General features: G+C 44.3%; 1 protein-coding gene across 1 annotated transcript in view; it reads right to left on the reverse strand.

Moving 5' to 3' along the window:
- Positions 1-14,933, reverse strand: part of LRRC49 (leucine rich repeat containing 49) — a 128,807-nt gene that overhangs the window by 99,638 nt on the left and 14,236 nt on the right. The window contains exons 4-7 of the mRNA XM_063449127.1: positions 13,278-13,496; positions 8,145-8,253; positions 7,063-7,266; positions 5,528-5,594 (exon numbers count right to left, since the gene is read on the reverse strand). Coding sequence (XP_063305197.1) covers positions 5,528-5,594; positions 7,063-7,266; positions 8,145-8,253; positions 13,278-13,496 — 599 coding nt within the window. The remainder of the gene's footprint in view (positions 1-5,527; positions 5,595-7,062; positions 7,267-8,144; positions 8,254-13,277; positions 13,497-14,933) is intronic.

Genomic DNA, 14,933 nt, shown 5'->3' on the forward strand with positions numbered 1-14,933 from the left:
AAGTACTCAGTGAAAACAAGGAATGGGACGATTGCAAAAACAAATAAAGAGTACTGGGAAGTAACAGTAAGCAGCACAAATGTTTATTATTGTTTATATTGTCATGGTGCACATCCATGCAAAAATCTACATATTACAGGTATTAACATGAGATACAATGTTAATAGTAACAGTAAGCTATAGAATTTGACCAGTAATGATACATTTAGCTATCACAAGCTTTCCAAGTATGTCCTGAGATAAAGATGTTATTATAATATCTACATTACATCCATAGGAAGGAAATCATTTGAGTAAAAGGGACACTTTAGATACAGACCATCCATGAGGTAGTATAGGTGCCATGTCCACCCATTTAACTCTGCAATGTAAACATTGCTGTTCTGTTTTCATTTACAGGGGTAAAACGCCTCTAGTGGCTTTCACTCAGACAGCCACCAGAGGCGCATTCATGGAAATCTAAAAGATGGTCTCAGAGAGACCTGATTGACGCAGCACTGCATCTTGTCGTGCATACACACTAGCCTCACAATACTTTCTTATGGGAAACTATTGGATTGGCTGAGATCAGGGCCGGTGCGTCCTACAGGCCGATTAGGGCACTGCTTAAGGAGGGCACCAGCAACAGGTTTACTGCTGTTTGGGCCACTCCTCTATGTGTGACTAATTACGTATTGCGTGTCGCAAGTCATGGCACCGGGCACTATGTCCTGTGGCACGCAAAGAGCACAGAGAGACGCCCTATCTAATAAGCCCGGCAGCACAAGCGAACATTGCTCTATTGCTCCACCCCTTGCCCTGTACTCTGGGTTACGTGGGCTGGAGGATAGCGGAGGCGGACCTGAGAGAGTTTGAATGCAGCAAGGCACAGTCCATGAGCCTTGGACTCACTGAGAGACATAGAGAGCCAATATGACATGAAGGCAAGATAGTGTGTTGTGTGATAGTGTGTGTTTTAAAGAGTGTTAGCCTGCTTCAGTTAGTATTGTTGTGTCTGCTTGGATTAATGTGTGTGTGCTTGGGTCAGTGTGTGTGTTCGTGTGTGTCTGCATGGGTCAGTGTGTGCATGTGTTTCTGCGTGTGTGTGTGTGTGTGTCAGTCTGCATCAGTCCTTGAAGAAACATTCTAAGCATCATAACCACTATACTATATGTAATTTTTAAAACAGTTTGACTTCTTACCTGGGGTCTCACGTCTTGCTTTCACTACTTCCTATGGAGAGCCTGAAGATCTCAATCTGTTAAGCTCTTTGGCTGAGAGTGATTAGCTTTGTACTTCGGGGCTTAGCTCAGGATAACTAACAGAAAGTCCTGATTAGAAAAACTTCAGGCTGTCTATGGAAAGTAGCAGAAGCAGGGAGCAGTGCCCAGCAAACCCCCTGTTAATAAGTCAAACTGTTCTAAAATGAGCTGATGTGGTTATGGTCCTTAGAATGTTACTTTAAAACAATGTGCAATAGCTAGCAATATACTGTACTATACTGTGTCAGGGCACTGTGACATACTCGTTTTGAGCTGCTCTGATGCAGGTTATAGTTAATTTATAATGACCATTTCTGAGGCAGTGAACCTGGATGATATGTCCACCAACATAACTGTCAAGCTGTTTTACTTTCATACAACTAATGCCTCTATAAAAAATGTTTTAAATGAAAAGGATACACAAAAAACATATTAAAAACAATTAAGCATAAAACACAGGTTTGTATTGCTGCCACAATGTGAGCAATGTTCTTTTTATATGCTTCACACATAGCCCATACTGAATTCCTAATTGATAACTGCTCCTCAATTCAAATTTGTTAAAGACAACACAAGGTTTAACCTCCGGTTCTAACATTATCTAATTGGTATCCAGAAATACTTCTTCTCATTTAGACATAAAAATGTGCTTCAAGGGGGCGGGGCCTGACCTGCAAACGGAGCGGCCGCATGGTGGAGGAGCTCCTGCTATGAAGGCTGCTTCTAAGGACCCACTAGCGAACCTGATGCCTAAAATGTTACCGGGCATGCTGCCCAGGATGGGGGCACCCCGGAGAAGCACCAGACACCAAAATCGAACGGATCCCGCACTCATGAAACCAAGGCGATGGGTCTCAGCCTGTGGTGGACGGGGCTGGGGGGAGACGGCCGCTCTCCTCACCCCTACGCCGGAGGTACCGAAACACTGCATACCCGCTCCCCCCCCTTAGGACCGGTGGGGGTGATCCCGGTCCAACCCACCAAGATAACAGGGCCACGACAAGCACGGGCAGCGGAGCCCCACAGGCAACCTCTGGCTACTCAGGCCTACAGATTGACGAAGGCCACGTGTGACCACAACTACCAGACGTTGTCAAAGCTGGAAGCTATATTCAAGGCCTTCTGGGCGAAAATAGCAAGCAGAAAGCAGCAGCCTGAAGCACCGGGGCACTCACCTAGTGAACTACCCGCACGGGCCTGCCACAGCCACGATGATTCCCGCCCGACTAAAACTACAAGATGGCGCCGACGGCGGAGAACTCTCCCACAAGCACACAAAAATACAAGACAACGCCGCACAGCGATGCCTAACCGAAGAAACCTGCGGGCTCCCCTCAGAACCAGCATGACACCAAGAACCGCAACACAACCAAAGGCGGGCAAGTTCACCTCACAGCACCGAGCCCAGACACTAATACAGAGAGCCCCAAAGCCACAGCCAGGGACACTTACTACCTGTAAGATCAATGTAAGCCTGCACAGCAACAGCCAGAAGAGACAGCGACTGAATCCAACAAAGCTGCATCTTGCGATACCCCAGGAGGACTCCCAAGCACCCTTGACCCCCTTCCCCACGCTGGGCATAGGCTGAAATGGAATCCACATGCCGGGAAACACGGAGGACCAAATCTGGAGCCTCCGATATAATGGACGCCGCCCAAGACCATACTATAGCCACCTGAACTTGCTCATATCATGGAACCCTTAAGTAACTCTACTGTTCTCTCATTGTTTATGTTCTTTACCCATGCTATTCATTTAAGTTCTGTTCTGCTTTGCTTTGGTGCCCTTATACTAACCCTCCTGTAATTGCCCAAGGCCTTAATACACGCATAAAATAAGCTTACAGCCTGCCTGTCACACACTAACACACAGACGCTAAGCCCACCTGCCTGGTACTATCGATATGTATCTCGCCTACATTACACTTCTAATCAGTACAGCGATGTCACTTTACAATATAAGCGAAATTTTGCAAGATTCAAGTTTATTTTGTCTACCACATAGAAAAGCATGTTTAACTATATAGCCCAGCAAATAACGTTTTTCATTTACTCTTTAAACCATGCTATATATTATGTTAAACCATGATATACATCACTAATTATAAGTTACCTGCTTGTTATCTATCGAAAGTATAAAATGTGCAACTTCTTAGCTCGATAAACCTAGCGATTGTATTAAAAAAATATAAAAAATTGTGCGATTATGCATGCCACAGTCAAACTCTTATATATGCTGTTCTACGTTGATACACGCTGTTTGAAGTAACTCTGTACCCACCCGCACTACAAAAATAAAGAATAAAAAAAAAAAATGTGCTTCAAAATAAATTTTAAAGAACCTGCTTTTATTAATCATTATAATCTGGCCCTTCAGAAATATCAACAGGTTCACATTTTAAATGAGTATTTTGATTGATTAGAGAGGAAACAGGGCACTAAACTTTAGTCATCTTAGAGATTAAAATGACATACGATTTGTGATAAAACTATAAGTGCACTTCAACTTCCTTTTGGACCATGAGAGCTTAAAGCTCAATATCCTCCCAAGGGTAATCATTCAACTGCCAAAGAACCATTATCCTCCATTGAATCCTGGAATGTTAAACCAAAGAGCACAGTATAAAAATATTCAGAAACACGCACCTGACTCATCATTATTATCCTAGTAAGAGCAGTAACTAATCATTTATACAAGTGCTCCATGACAATCCATTTAATAGAAAATCAAGGCTGTGTATGTGGATATGATCTTTCTGAAAGTGGGGCTTTCGCATTGTGGGCTTCCTTTTCGGGACCAGTATTAAACTATATCCCTTTTTAGCTCTCTTGAACTGTAAACGTATACCAATTAAGCACTTCTACCATATATTGAAACTAACACAACGGTAAGAATTAGTGTCATAAAATATTGGATCGGGCTCCTTCAAGTAGAACATAGGTAATATCGAAATGTAGATTTATTTGCAACATGGAAAATATTACTTCAAATCTCAATTACACCGTGCCATTGATTTAACAAAATGTGACCCACGGCTTCCCAAGTTTGGGAGCCAGCACTTTGTTTGGCAGTACATTCAATATCATATTTTTTTTCTCTTTCCTCCCATTGCATCTCACTGTTGTTCCTTGTGTAATACCCTATATATGTTTTCCTTTGCCAATTTCTCTTCCCATTTTCCCACAATCCTTTGGGGACAAATCACTGTTTTCTCACAAATCTTTCTCCAATACCCTTACGACCAAATCGCAATGCCCAAATCATATCCTATTTATTATGCTTCAATCATCTATCTCTTGCTTTCTTCTCTCACAATGTTTTCTCCTCATTTTCAGATTTAAGATCTAGCTTTAAATTCCACCCCCGTCCAATGAAACCTTAAGAAGATGCATAGAAGAGTTGTTAGATTGTCTGACTCAATTCTAAAACATTGCATGTCACCTGTGATCAGTCTAAGCAGGATAGATACAGTAGATATTTCCTATATTTGCATATGAAGTTTCTCTCCCCCCAAAAACATAGTATTATATGTATTAAACAACATGAACAACATATTTTTTTTAGCGGTTAAAGGCATACTCTAAGCACCAACAAGTCTTATTTTAAAGAATTAGTTTTGGTGTGCAGACCATGCCTCTGCAGTCTCATTCCTCGAGTCTCTGCTATATAGGAGCTTACTCACTTTATTTATGTAACCTTAGCCATAGTTCCCCTGGCCTGAGACTTCTCTATAAAACATTGGACTGGCCTGAGATCACTGAGTGATAAAAACTTGCGGCTGAGCCGATAATGGGGCAGCACAGGATTAAAGTGAAGATTTTTTGTTTTTGTTTTTTTAATGGGTGGGGGGTTATTTATTTTTAAAATGGGGGGCAACAATACAAACATGCACACAGACATGGTAATGTTTAAAACAGATAGAATAGAATAGATATATTGTTTTCTAAAGCTCGAGTGTTCCTTTAATGTCAACACTGGAAACAAGCTAATAAGGTGCAAATGCAGACCATTTGAAGACAGGTTGCAAATGCAAACAAATCAGTTCCATATGTACATAATGAGTAGTGCTGAAATTACACAATGAGTTTAGCTGCAATTACATTCCATGGATGGAATGCTAGAAATCCCATGATTGAGAGACCTCTGTGTCTTTGCTTAAAATTTACATTTTTGCAGATGTCTGCTGGACAATTTGTAAAAGGTGAACAAACAGCAGTACTGCAGCAAGTAATACCCCTGGATCCATTCTATACAGGAAGAATGAATTGTGTGTTTACCCATACCTGATTCCCATGTAAATCCAAAACATCAAGACTTTTAAGGCTCTCCAGGTTTGCAATTTTCTTAATTCTGTAAGATGAATTGAAATAAAACAATGTACTATTTGACCAAATATATTAACACATTATCTTCCACATAAAATGTAAGAATTGTAAAATAATCACCTACAAATAAAGTTTTATGTTTGCCGAAGAGCCTCTCTCTGTTTCGATTTTTGAGATAACTCCACTTTAAAGGACAACGGTCATAACATTTAGACTTCTCATTATTTCAAAAAGTTTATAACATTTAACACAATAACAGGTTTTTTTGTTTTTTAATGATGCATATTGTTTTTGTCACTTCTTTATTTCGTTGAGCAGCCATGTGGAGTCAGGATCTACTGTTATCTAAACAACTGCACAACCTAACATGCCTACTGCTGGAGGTTCACGTAGAGAAAACAGACCAAATGCAGCAGCAGGCATGATACAGAGAGCAGCAGTTGATCAGATAAAAAAAAAAAAAAAGATATATAAATAAATAATAATCAATAACATCATTAAAAATAAGAAATAAATGGTTGCTCTGGACGGGACACCATGACCCCTTCAGTGGTCTGAAGTGATCATGGTGCCTGGAGTGTGTATGTGCAGCATTTCACTGCACATACAGATATAAACCACTCTGCTGCCAGAGGTGTAACTTTACCTCCAGCAGCATGACTGGGGTGTCATCAGCCAGCCCAGAACTCCAATTCTAATGTCAATTATATGCATCTTTCCATGTAGAGAATTGCATTAATTGTCTGAGATCAGTCAACGTGCATCATTTTAAAAAAAATGATTATCTTTCATTATATAATAAACTTTAAAAAAATGAGAAATTACATGATGGCAGTTGTCCTTTAATGGTATTACACAATTATGTCCCCTTGCTGCTTGATAGGCTATTTAAAAATTGCATTCTCAATTTAGAACTGATTTGACAAAAAAAGCAATGCTATTGCCAACCCAGACACCACCTCTCTTCAGTTGCCTTTATAATTCTGAGATTACACTTCTGCATTACCAAGTGCTCTGGCTGCAAGGTAATGCACTGTTTTTTGTCAAACTGCTTCCAAATGGTCTGACATAAAACGGAAGGAGATGCACATTGACTTTTGGCAGCATCACCACTACACTGAGTTATATAATATATATGTTACTTAGACTTCCCTTTTAAATAACAAAGGCATTTAAATATTCACAGAAGTCCTCTAATTTGTGTTAAAGATCAGAGATCTGATTAAATGACAAACCTAGGGCCTTTTGCCTAACAAACTCTAGAGGCAGGGTGCCCTGCCTCCTAGATATAATACTTATGGAACCTAATACTTTGTTAATTATATTATAAAATAGCGCATCACACTTGAGTAAAAAAACAAACAAACAAAAAAACAAAGACCCCCCCACACACACACACACAACTCTCTGCAAAATCAATTGCTGACTCCTTATCCAATGAATACTTTTCAACTCCTGCAGATATGTTTTTATATTAAAAAATGAATCAGTACCTATTATTTCCCAACATGAGGACACGCAAAGATCGTAAAGCTGAAAGACCATTTATTTCTTCAATTTGATTGTCATACAAATCTAGAAATATAAGGCGCTGCAGACTTGATAAATTCTGGATTTTTGTAATAAAGTTGTGCTGGAAATATAATAATCGCAGATTTTCCTCCCCTTCTATTATAGGACAGACATTCAGCTTTTGCCTGAAAAACAGTTAAGTACAGCAAGCATTCAATTTACTACTAAGAACATAATGAATCAAAACAAAACAAGCAAATGTTACATAGCATAAAATGTGTATCAAATGGGTTACTATGAGTAAAAATGTAAAACAAGATTCCTTTTTAAATGAGCACACACAACTACAAGCTATCGCTTTTATCTCTGATATCTTTAAAACACTTATATTTAGCCAACAAGCTCACTTTTCAGGTGTGCCTGCTGGTTCCATAGCTCTCAATGTTGAGAGGGATAATTTTTCATTTTGCCCAGAACTGCTCATTATAGACTCTTCCCATGACCTCGAAAGCTCATTTATTTTACTGTTTTTTAAATATTTAATTAAGCTACAATATATTACTGTATGAATTAGGATGCTGCACATTGACATATAAAACTATTTTTTTTAAACAAACAAAAACACCTTGTGATTTCACTAACTTGGCTTTAGACAACTGAAATACGTTCACAACAGCAATCCAGGCTTTTTTTTTTTTTTCTTTTGAAAGGTCTAAAGCAGGCCTGTCCAACCTGCGGCCCCACAGATTTTGCTGAACTACAACTCCCATGATTCATTCAATGATACAGATAGCCAGGGAATCATGGGAGTTGTAGTTCAGCGCTGGTCTAAAGATTCTGCTCACAAAATAACATGGATACGTTATTTAATTTCATACTTGTAGAACTGTGAGTTATTGCTGTTTTTCTCTCATGTATGGACATGAGTTTTGGTGGTTTTACAAAAAAGGGCAAAACATATTAGCAAAGGGCACATTTGTTTTTAGATTTACTCAGGTTAATGATTCCCCCCCGCCTTCCCCCCCATGATCCAAAAAAAAAAAAAAGGCTTAACTGAGGTTACCTTTCTAGGTTAAGTTTGTCTGGGCAGATGGCTTTCTCCTCTGGAGTACGGTGCACAACGGGACATCCTGGTTCTGGCCTTGGCAAGTTTCTTATGTAACTGAATTGTTCTACGTAAAAAGTTTAAATGATAAACAATCAGAGAACACAGAGTAAGATAATGGATAGAAGCCTTTTTTTTATTTGCCTTTATGGTTTCCCTTTCTATTTTACACAATAATATAATATTGTTTAACCAGGAAAGCTCAATTTCGTTTTTTTTTGGCTTGCTTGCAAACGCTTCTCAAGGTACATTATTATAACTATAAAATTGTCAGTCTCTTGCTCAACCTCAATTAATTAAAAGCTTAGTTGTAACTGTGGTGTATTTAGTCTGCAGACTGCATAGAGGCTAAAGACAAACCATTTGGAGCACCAACAACTGAGCTATTCTGTACATATTCCCTCCCATCACTACTGCTGCAATACATCACTTGAATAAAAAATAAAATAGCTTGCTACCTAAGTGATAAAATGTACAGCAAGTAAGCACAAAGAATTAAGATAACAGGTTAACATTAAAGGAACACTCAACCCAGACCACTTCAGCTAATTGAAGTGGTCTGGGTGCTGTGCCCCTATTGCACTTAGTGCTGCAATAGAAAACAGTGCAGTTCAGGTTACATTGCAGCTCTAAGTCTGCCCCTAGTGGCTGTCTGCCAGAAAGCCACTGGTAGCGCTTCCGGAATCCTAACAGACATTTGGTCTGTTATCTGACACTGGAGCAAGGGGGACGGGGGACGAGTAAGTGGGACGGGGGCCGAGCAAGGGGGACGGGGGCCGAGCAAGGGGGACGGGGGCCGAGGAAAAGGGGACAGGGGCTGAGGAAAAGGGGACAGGGGCTGAGGAAAAGGGGACAGGGGCTGAGGAAAAGGGGACAGGGCTGAGGAAAAGGGGACAGGGCTGAGGAAAAGGGGACAGGGCTGAGGAAAAGGGGACAGGGCTGAGGAAAGGGGGAAAGGGGCTGAGGAAAGGGGGACAGGGGCTAAGCAGTGGGACTGGGCTGGGGGAAGGGGGACAGGGCTGGGGGAAGGGGGACAGGGCTGGGGGAAGGGGGACAGAGCTGGGGGCTGGGGGAAGGGGGACAGGGCTGAGGAAAGGGGGACAGGGCTGAGGAAAGGGGGACAGGGCTGAGGAAAGGGGGACAGGGCTGAAGAAAGGGGGACAGGGCTGAAGAAAGGGGGACAGGGCTGAGGAAAGGGGGACAGGGCTGAGGAAAGGGGGACAGGGGCTGAGGAAAGGGGGACAGGGGCTGAGGAAAGGGGGACAGGGGCTGAGGAAAGGGGGACAGGGGCTGAGGAATGGGGACAGGGGCTGAGGAATGGGGACAGGGGCTGAGGAATGGGGACAGGGGCTGAGGAAAGGGGGACAGGGGCTGAGGAATGGGGGACAGGGGCTGAGGAATGGGGACAGGGGCTGAGGAATGGGGACAGGGACAAGGTGACAGGGCCTGAGGAAGGGGGAATGGGGACAGGGACACGGCTGAGGAAAGGGGGACGCGGGCTGAGGAAAGGGAGACGCGGGCTGAGGAAAGGGGGACGCGGGCTGAGGAAAGGGGGACGCGGGCTGAGGAAAGGGGGACGCGGGCTGAGGAAAGGGGGACACGGGCTGAGGAAAGGGGGACACGGGCTGAGGAAAGGGGGACACGGCTGAGGAAAGGGCTTCACGGCTGGGGAAAGGGGGACACGGCTGGGGAAAGGGGGACACGGCTGGGGGAAGGGGGACAGGGCTGGGGGAAGGGGGACAGGGCTGGGGGAAGGGGGACAGGGCTGAGGAAAGGGGGACAGGGGCTAAGCAGTGGGACTGGGCTGGGGGAAGGGGGACAGGGCTGGGGGAAGGGGGGACAGGGCTGGGGGAAGGGGGACAGGGCTGAGGAAAGGGGGACAGGGGCTAAGCAGTGGGACTGGGCTGGGGGAAGGGGGACAGGGCTGGGGGAAGGGGGACAGGGCTGGGGGAAGGGGGACAGGGCTGGGGGAAGAGGGACAGGGCTGAGGAAAGGGGGACAGGGCTGAAGAAAGGGGGACAGGGCTGAGGAAAGGGGGACAGGGGCTGAGGAAAGGGGGACAGGGGCTGAGGAATGGGGACAGGGGCTGAGGAATGGGGACAGGGCTGAGGAAAGGGGGAAAGGGGCTGAGGAAAGGGGGAAAGGGGCTGAGGAAAGGGGGACAGGGGCTAAGCAGTGGGACTGGGCTGGGGGAAGGGGGACAGGGCTGGGGGAAGGGGGACAGGGCTGGGGGAAGGGGGACAGGGCTGAGGAAAGGGGGACAGGGGCTAAGCAGTGGGACTGGGCTGGGGGAAGGGGGACAGGGCTGGGGGAAGGGGGACAGGGCTGGGGGAAGGGGGACAGGGCTGGGGGAAGGGGGACAGGGCTGAAGAAAGGGGGACAGGGCTGAAGAAAGGGGGACAGGGCTGAGGAAAGGGGGACAGGGCTGAGGAAAGGGGGACAGGGGCTGAGGAAAGGGGGACAGGGGCTGAGGAAAGGGGGACAGGGGCTGAGGAATGGGGGACAGGGGCTGAGGAATGGGGACAGGGGCTGAGGAATGGGGACAGGGGCTGAGGAATGGGGACAGGGACAAGGTGACAGGGCCTGAGGAAGGGGGAATGGGGACAGGGACACGGCTGAGGAAAGGGGGACGCGGGCTGAGGAAAGGGGGACGCGGGCTGAGGAAAGGGGGACGCGGGCTGAGGAAAGGGGGACACGGGCTGAGGAAAGGGGGACACGGGCTGAGGAAAGGGGGACACGGGCTGAGGAAAGGGGGACACGGCTGAGGAAAGGGGTTCACGGCTGGGGAAAGGGGGACACGGCTGGGGAAAGGGGGACACGGCTGGGGAAAGGGGGACACGGCTGGGGAAAGGGGGACACGGCTGTGGAAAGGGGGACACGGCTGGGGAAAGGGAGAGGGGCTGAGGAAAGGGGTGAGAAAAGGGAGAGGGACTGAGGAAAGGTAGAGGGGCTGAGGAAAGGGAGAGGGGCTGAGGAAAGGGAGAGGGGCTGAGGAAAGGGAGAGGGGCTGAGGAAAGGGACAGGGGCTGAGGAAAGGGACAGGGGCTGAGGAAAGGGACAGGGGCTGAGCAAGGGGACAGGGACTGAAGAAGGGGGATTAAAAAAAAAAAAAAACTAAAATGTATTACTTTCCTCCCTGAGGCTTACCTTGGGCCAGGAGGCGTGGGACAGGATCTGGAGCCTGCAGTCAGTGGAGTCGGCCAGCCTCTCCTGATGATGTCAGGAGGTGGCGTGACTTCCTCTGCTCTTCTCCCAGACTCCCCAGCGGTCCTGGGAGAAGAGCAGTGGAAGTCATGCCTTCTCCTTTTGACATCCTCAGGAGAGGCCGGCCAACTACACTGGCTGCAGGCTGCAGAGAGAGTGAGGTAATTTGATAAATTAAAATCCCCAGCCAGATGCAGGGGATTCTGATTTTTGCGCCCCCCCCCCCCCCCTCTCTTGCGCCCTAAGGCATGTTAAAGATAAGTGTGTGTGTGTGTGTGTGGGGGATGTAGTATGTGAGCGGTGAAGTGGGTGAGGGCAGCAGTGTATGTCAGGGGTGCAGTGTGTGTGTCAGGGGGCAGTGTATGTGTGTGTGTGTGTGAGGGGCAGTGTATTTGTGGGTCAGTGTGTGTGAGGCTTGCAGTGTATGTGTGTTTGGAGCAGTGTGTGTATGGGGGCAGTGTACGTGTGTGTATGTTTGGGCAGTGTGTATATGGGAGGCAGTGTCTGTATGGGGGGGCACTGTATGTGTGTGTGGCGCAGTGTGTGTATAGGGGCAGTGTATGTTTGTGGGGCCGCAGTGTATGTTTGTGGGGCATTGTGTGTATGGGGGGGCATTGTATGTTTTGGGGTACAGTGTATATTTGTGGCGCAATGTGTGTATGGGGAGGCATTGTATGTTTGTGGGGCAGTGTGTGTATGGGAGGGGAGGCTTTTTAATAATGTTCTTTTTTTATTTAATAAAATAAATATATTTATGACCCCCCTCCCTTCCTACCATTACTGAGGGAGGATCCCTGGTGGTTCCAGCAGTGAGAGTGAACTCTAGCCCGCAGCTCCAGGGCGAGAGTTCACTCTCGTGAGATCTGGAGCGTTGCCATGGTAACTGGAGGCGCTGCAGGCTGAGCTCCCGGGTCCTATATCCCTCCCTCCCCTGATGGCTGCCAGCACGGTGCCTGCCAAGCCGGGGAGGGAGATCTCTGATGTCCCCTCCGATCTGTGAAGGCACATTGCAGGTGGTGGTTCAGAAACTTTTTAGGTTCAAGACATCCTTAATATTTCAATATTTTTCTAAGGCGTCTCAAGTCACAATTTCTAGGTTGTATCTCTGTACAGCGCTACAGCATATACTAGCGCTATAGATTCATGTATAGTGTTGGTGTGTTTGAAGGGGGGTAGTTTTAGTGTTTAAATACAGGGGTCTGTATGTAAGTAATGTTTGCGTTTGATTGCAGGTGTGTGTTTGAATGTGGATGTACTTTTGTATGAAGTATTTATATTTAAATGAAGGGGTGTGTTTGTATATCCTTTTGGAGATGGAATGCAGGGGTGTGTTTGTATGTAATATTTGTGTTAGATTGCAGGAGTGTGTTTGTATGTTGTGCTGCTGTTTGGACTGAAAGTAAGAGTTTACTATATATAAGGGGGTAAGGTGGCCAAGAGGGCTAGATGGTGTTTTTAACACTATAGGGTCAGGAATAGTCAGTGTTCCTTTAAGGAGCTCATTTAGATCATGAACTGCACAGATACATTTTATACTTTTAATCCCCAAGACTAACCGATAATTAGAAAAGGCACATTCAGAAACGGCCATTCAACAAAGGGTATATAATAAAGTGTTAATAGTTCCTGCAAGGTACCCTTTAGGAAACAAACAAAAATAGTTAATTTAAATAAATTTAAACAAAATTAACCACTACCTCATTGATCATTAAAACTCTTACTGATCTCATTAATATTATTGAGTGAAGGATAACCAATGGGACCCAACCATTACCTCAAATCCACACATAATATTTTTTTAGAGAACCTTAGCAAAGAATAAAATTATTGATTCCACTTCACAAAATGCACACCTCTACCAGGCTTAAATGTATGCATTGCAAGTACCTTTTGGCATGTCTTCGTTGTTGTTGTTGGGGTTGGCACAGTTTGAGACAGATCTGGACCTGGGTTTTGGTAGCAAATGACTTGGGATGTCTCCAAGTGCACCCAAGGACATGTACTCTTTTCCATATTTCGGAGCAGAGCCAAACACCTCTGTGACATTAGTAGTTACTGGGATGTAAGACTGTTTGCTACGTGTGACAGGACTTGAAACTCTTCCATCTTTAAAAAAAATAAAAAAGAAAAGAAAAAATTATTGTATCAGTCTATATAACATTAACAAAACTTTCAATTCAACTATGCTACCATGTAAATGTATGCTTTGGAAACTAGTCAATTTAGGCCTAGAAAATCCTTTTTTTAATAAAGTTGTGAAAACTTGTATCTACTAACTAGAGGAAAGGAAGGTCAGTGCATCATATCTCAAGAACTGAAATTGTGCATTGCATTGTGGGTTTGCATGATGCACAATGGAAAGTCAGCCTTACAATGTGTAGACATACAACATACAGCACATATATCCAAATTGTATTACTTGTCCCCCCAAGGTGACCTAACCATTCATTAATGCACAGAATTGTAGATGATTCTAGCAATGGTGAAGGAATAATCTGAATTTTAATAAAGACAGAAGACCTTCTTTACTGCATCCACCAATAGCAGAACAAGTTTAACAAAGCAACAGAAACAACCAATCGGAGGGGTGGGGGAAATAGCAAGAAATAATATATGGCATGTAGCATGGTAACGCCTTCTCTTTCTTTAAGGCTCAGTTCTGCAAGTTAAAGTGTTAGGAAACAATGGAACTCAAACAATTTTGCTTTCTTTGTATTGCTGGAGGACTGGTCTAACAAATTCTATCATTTATTCAAACTTTGCATTACCAAATGTGGAACATATGGAACAGATATTGGCAATATATGTTCCAAGTAAACCAGCAAAAACACGTAAGAACTGTCATACAGACAAACTTTAAAAATTATGGGATGCCATAAACCTCAGCAGGGAAATTTTACAAGCATAAATATAGATTTATTATATAGCTAGCAAATTGTGATAACCATGATGCACACATTTTGTGAATGACAGGTATCTAAATAAACATAAATAAAAAAAGAAATGTCCTTTGTATTGGCGATGGATTTCTTCCAGAACTTATAACAGTTTGGGATTGCAAAAAAACAAACAAAAAACACATAACATGTTTGAGATCACTAAACTGTACTTTGGTAATTACATACCTGTATTCTTCGTTAAGAAAAAAGGGGTATTGGGGGCACCCCTGGGACATGCATTTCTAAGTAGTGGTGCTGACGTAAAGTACATTTAAAAGTGTATTTTTTGTTTATGCGCTGTTCCCTAATCTTTATTTTGTATATATTTTGGGGTCTTTATGGCAGCACCACTACTTAAAATGCATGTTCTGGGAGTGCACCCAATTCCCCTTTTTTCTGTGTAGATTTGGAATACAGACCGACTCCTATTGGGCTGAGCACCCCACCCATCCACTATGGGTGCCCCTATGGAGGCAACCACAGGAAAGCGTAAATTGAGCAGAGTCTCTGGAATCAGCTTAAGCGGTATGTATTGCAAGTTAGCATGCAAATCTCTCATGTTAAAATTAGTGTAGGAGACATCAATATTGGGGTACTGTGACAT

Source organism: Pelobates fuscus, chromosome 3 (assembly GCF_036172605.1).
Source record: "Pelobates fuscus isolate aPelFus1 chromosome 3, aPelFus1.pri, whole genome shotgun sequence".
Lineage (NCBI taxonomy): Eukaryota > Metazoa > Chordata > Amphibia > Anura > Pelobatidae > Pelobates > Pelobates fuscus.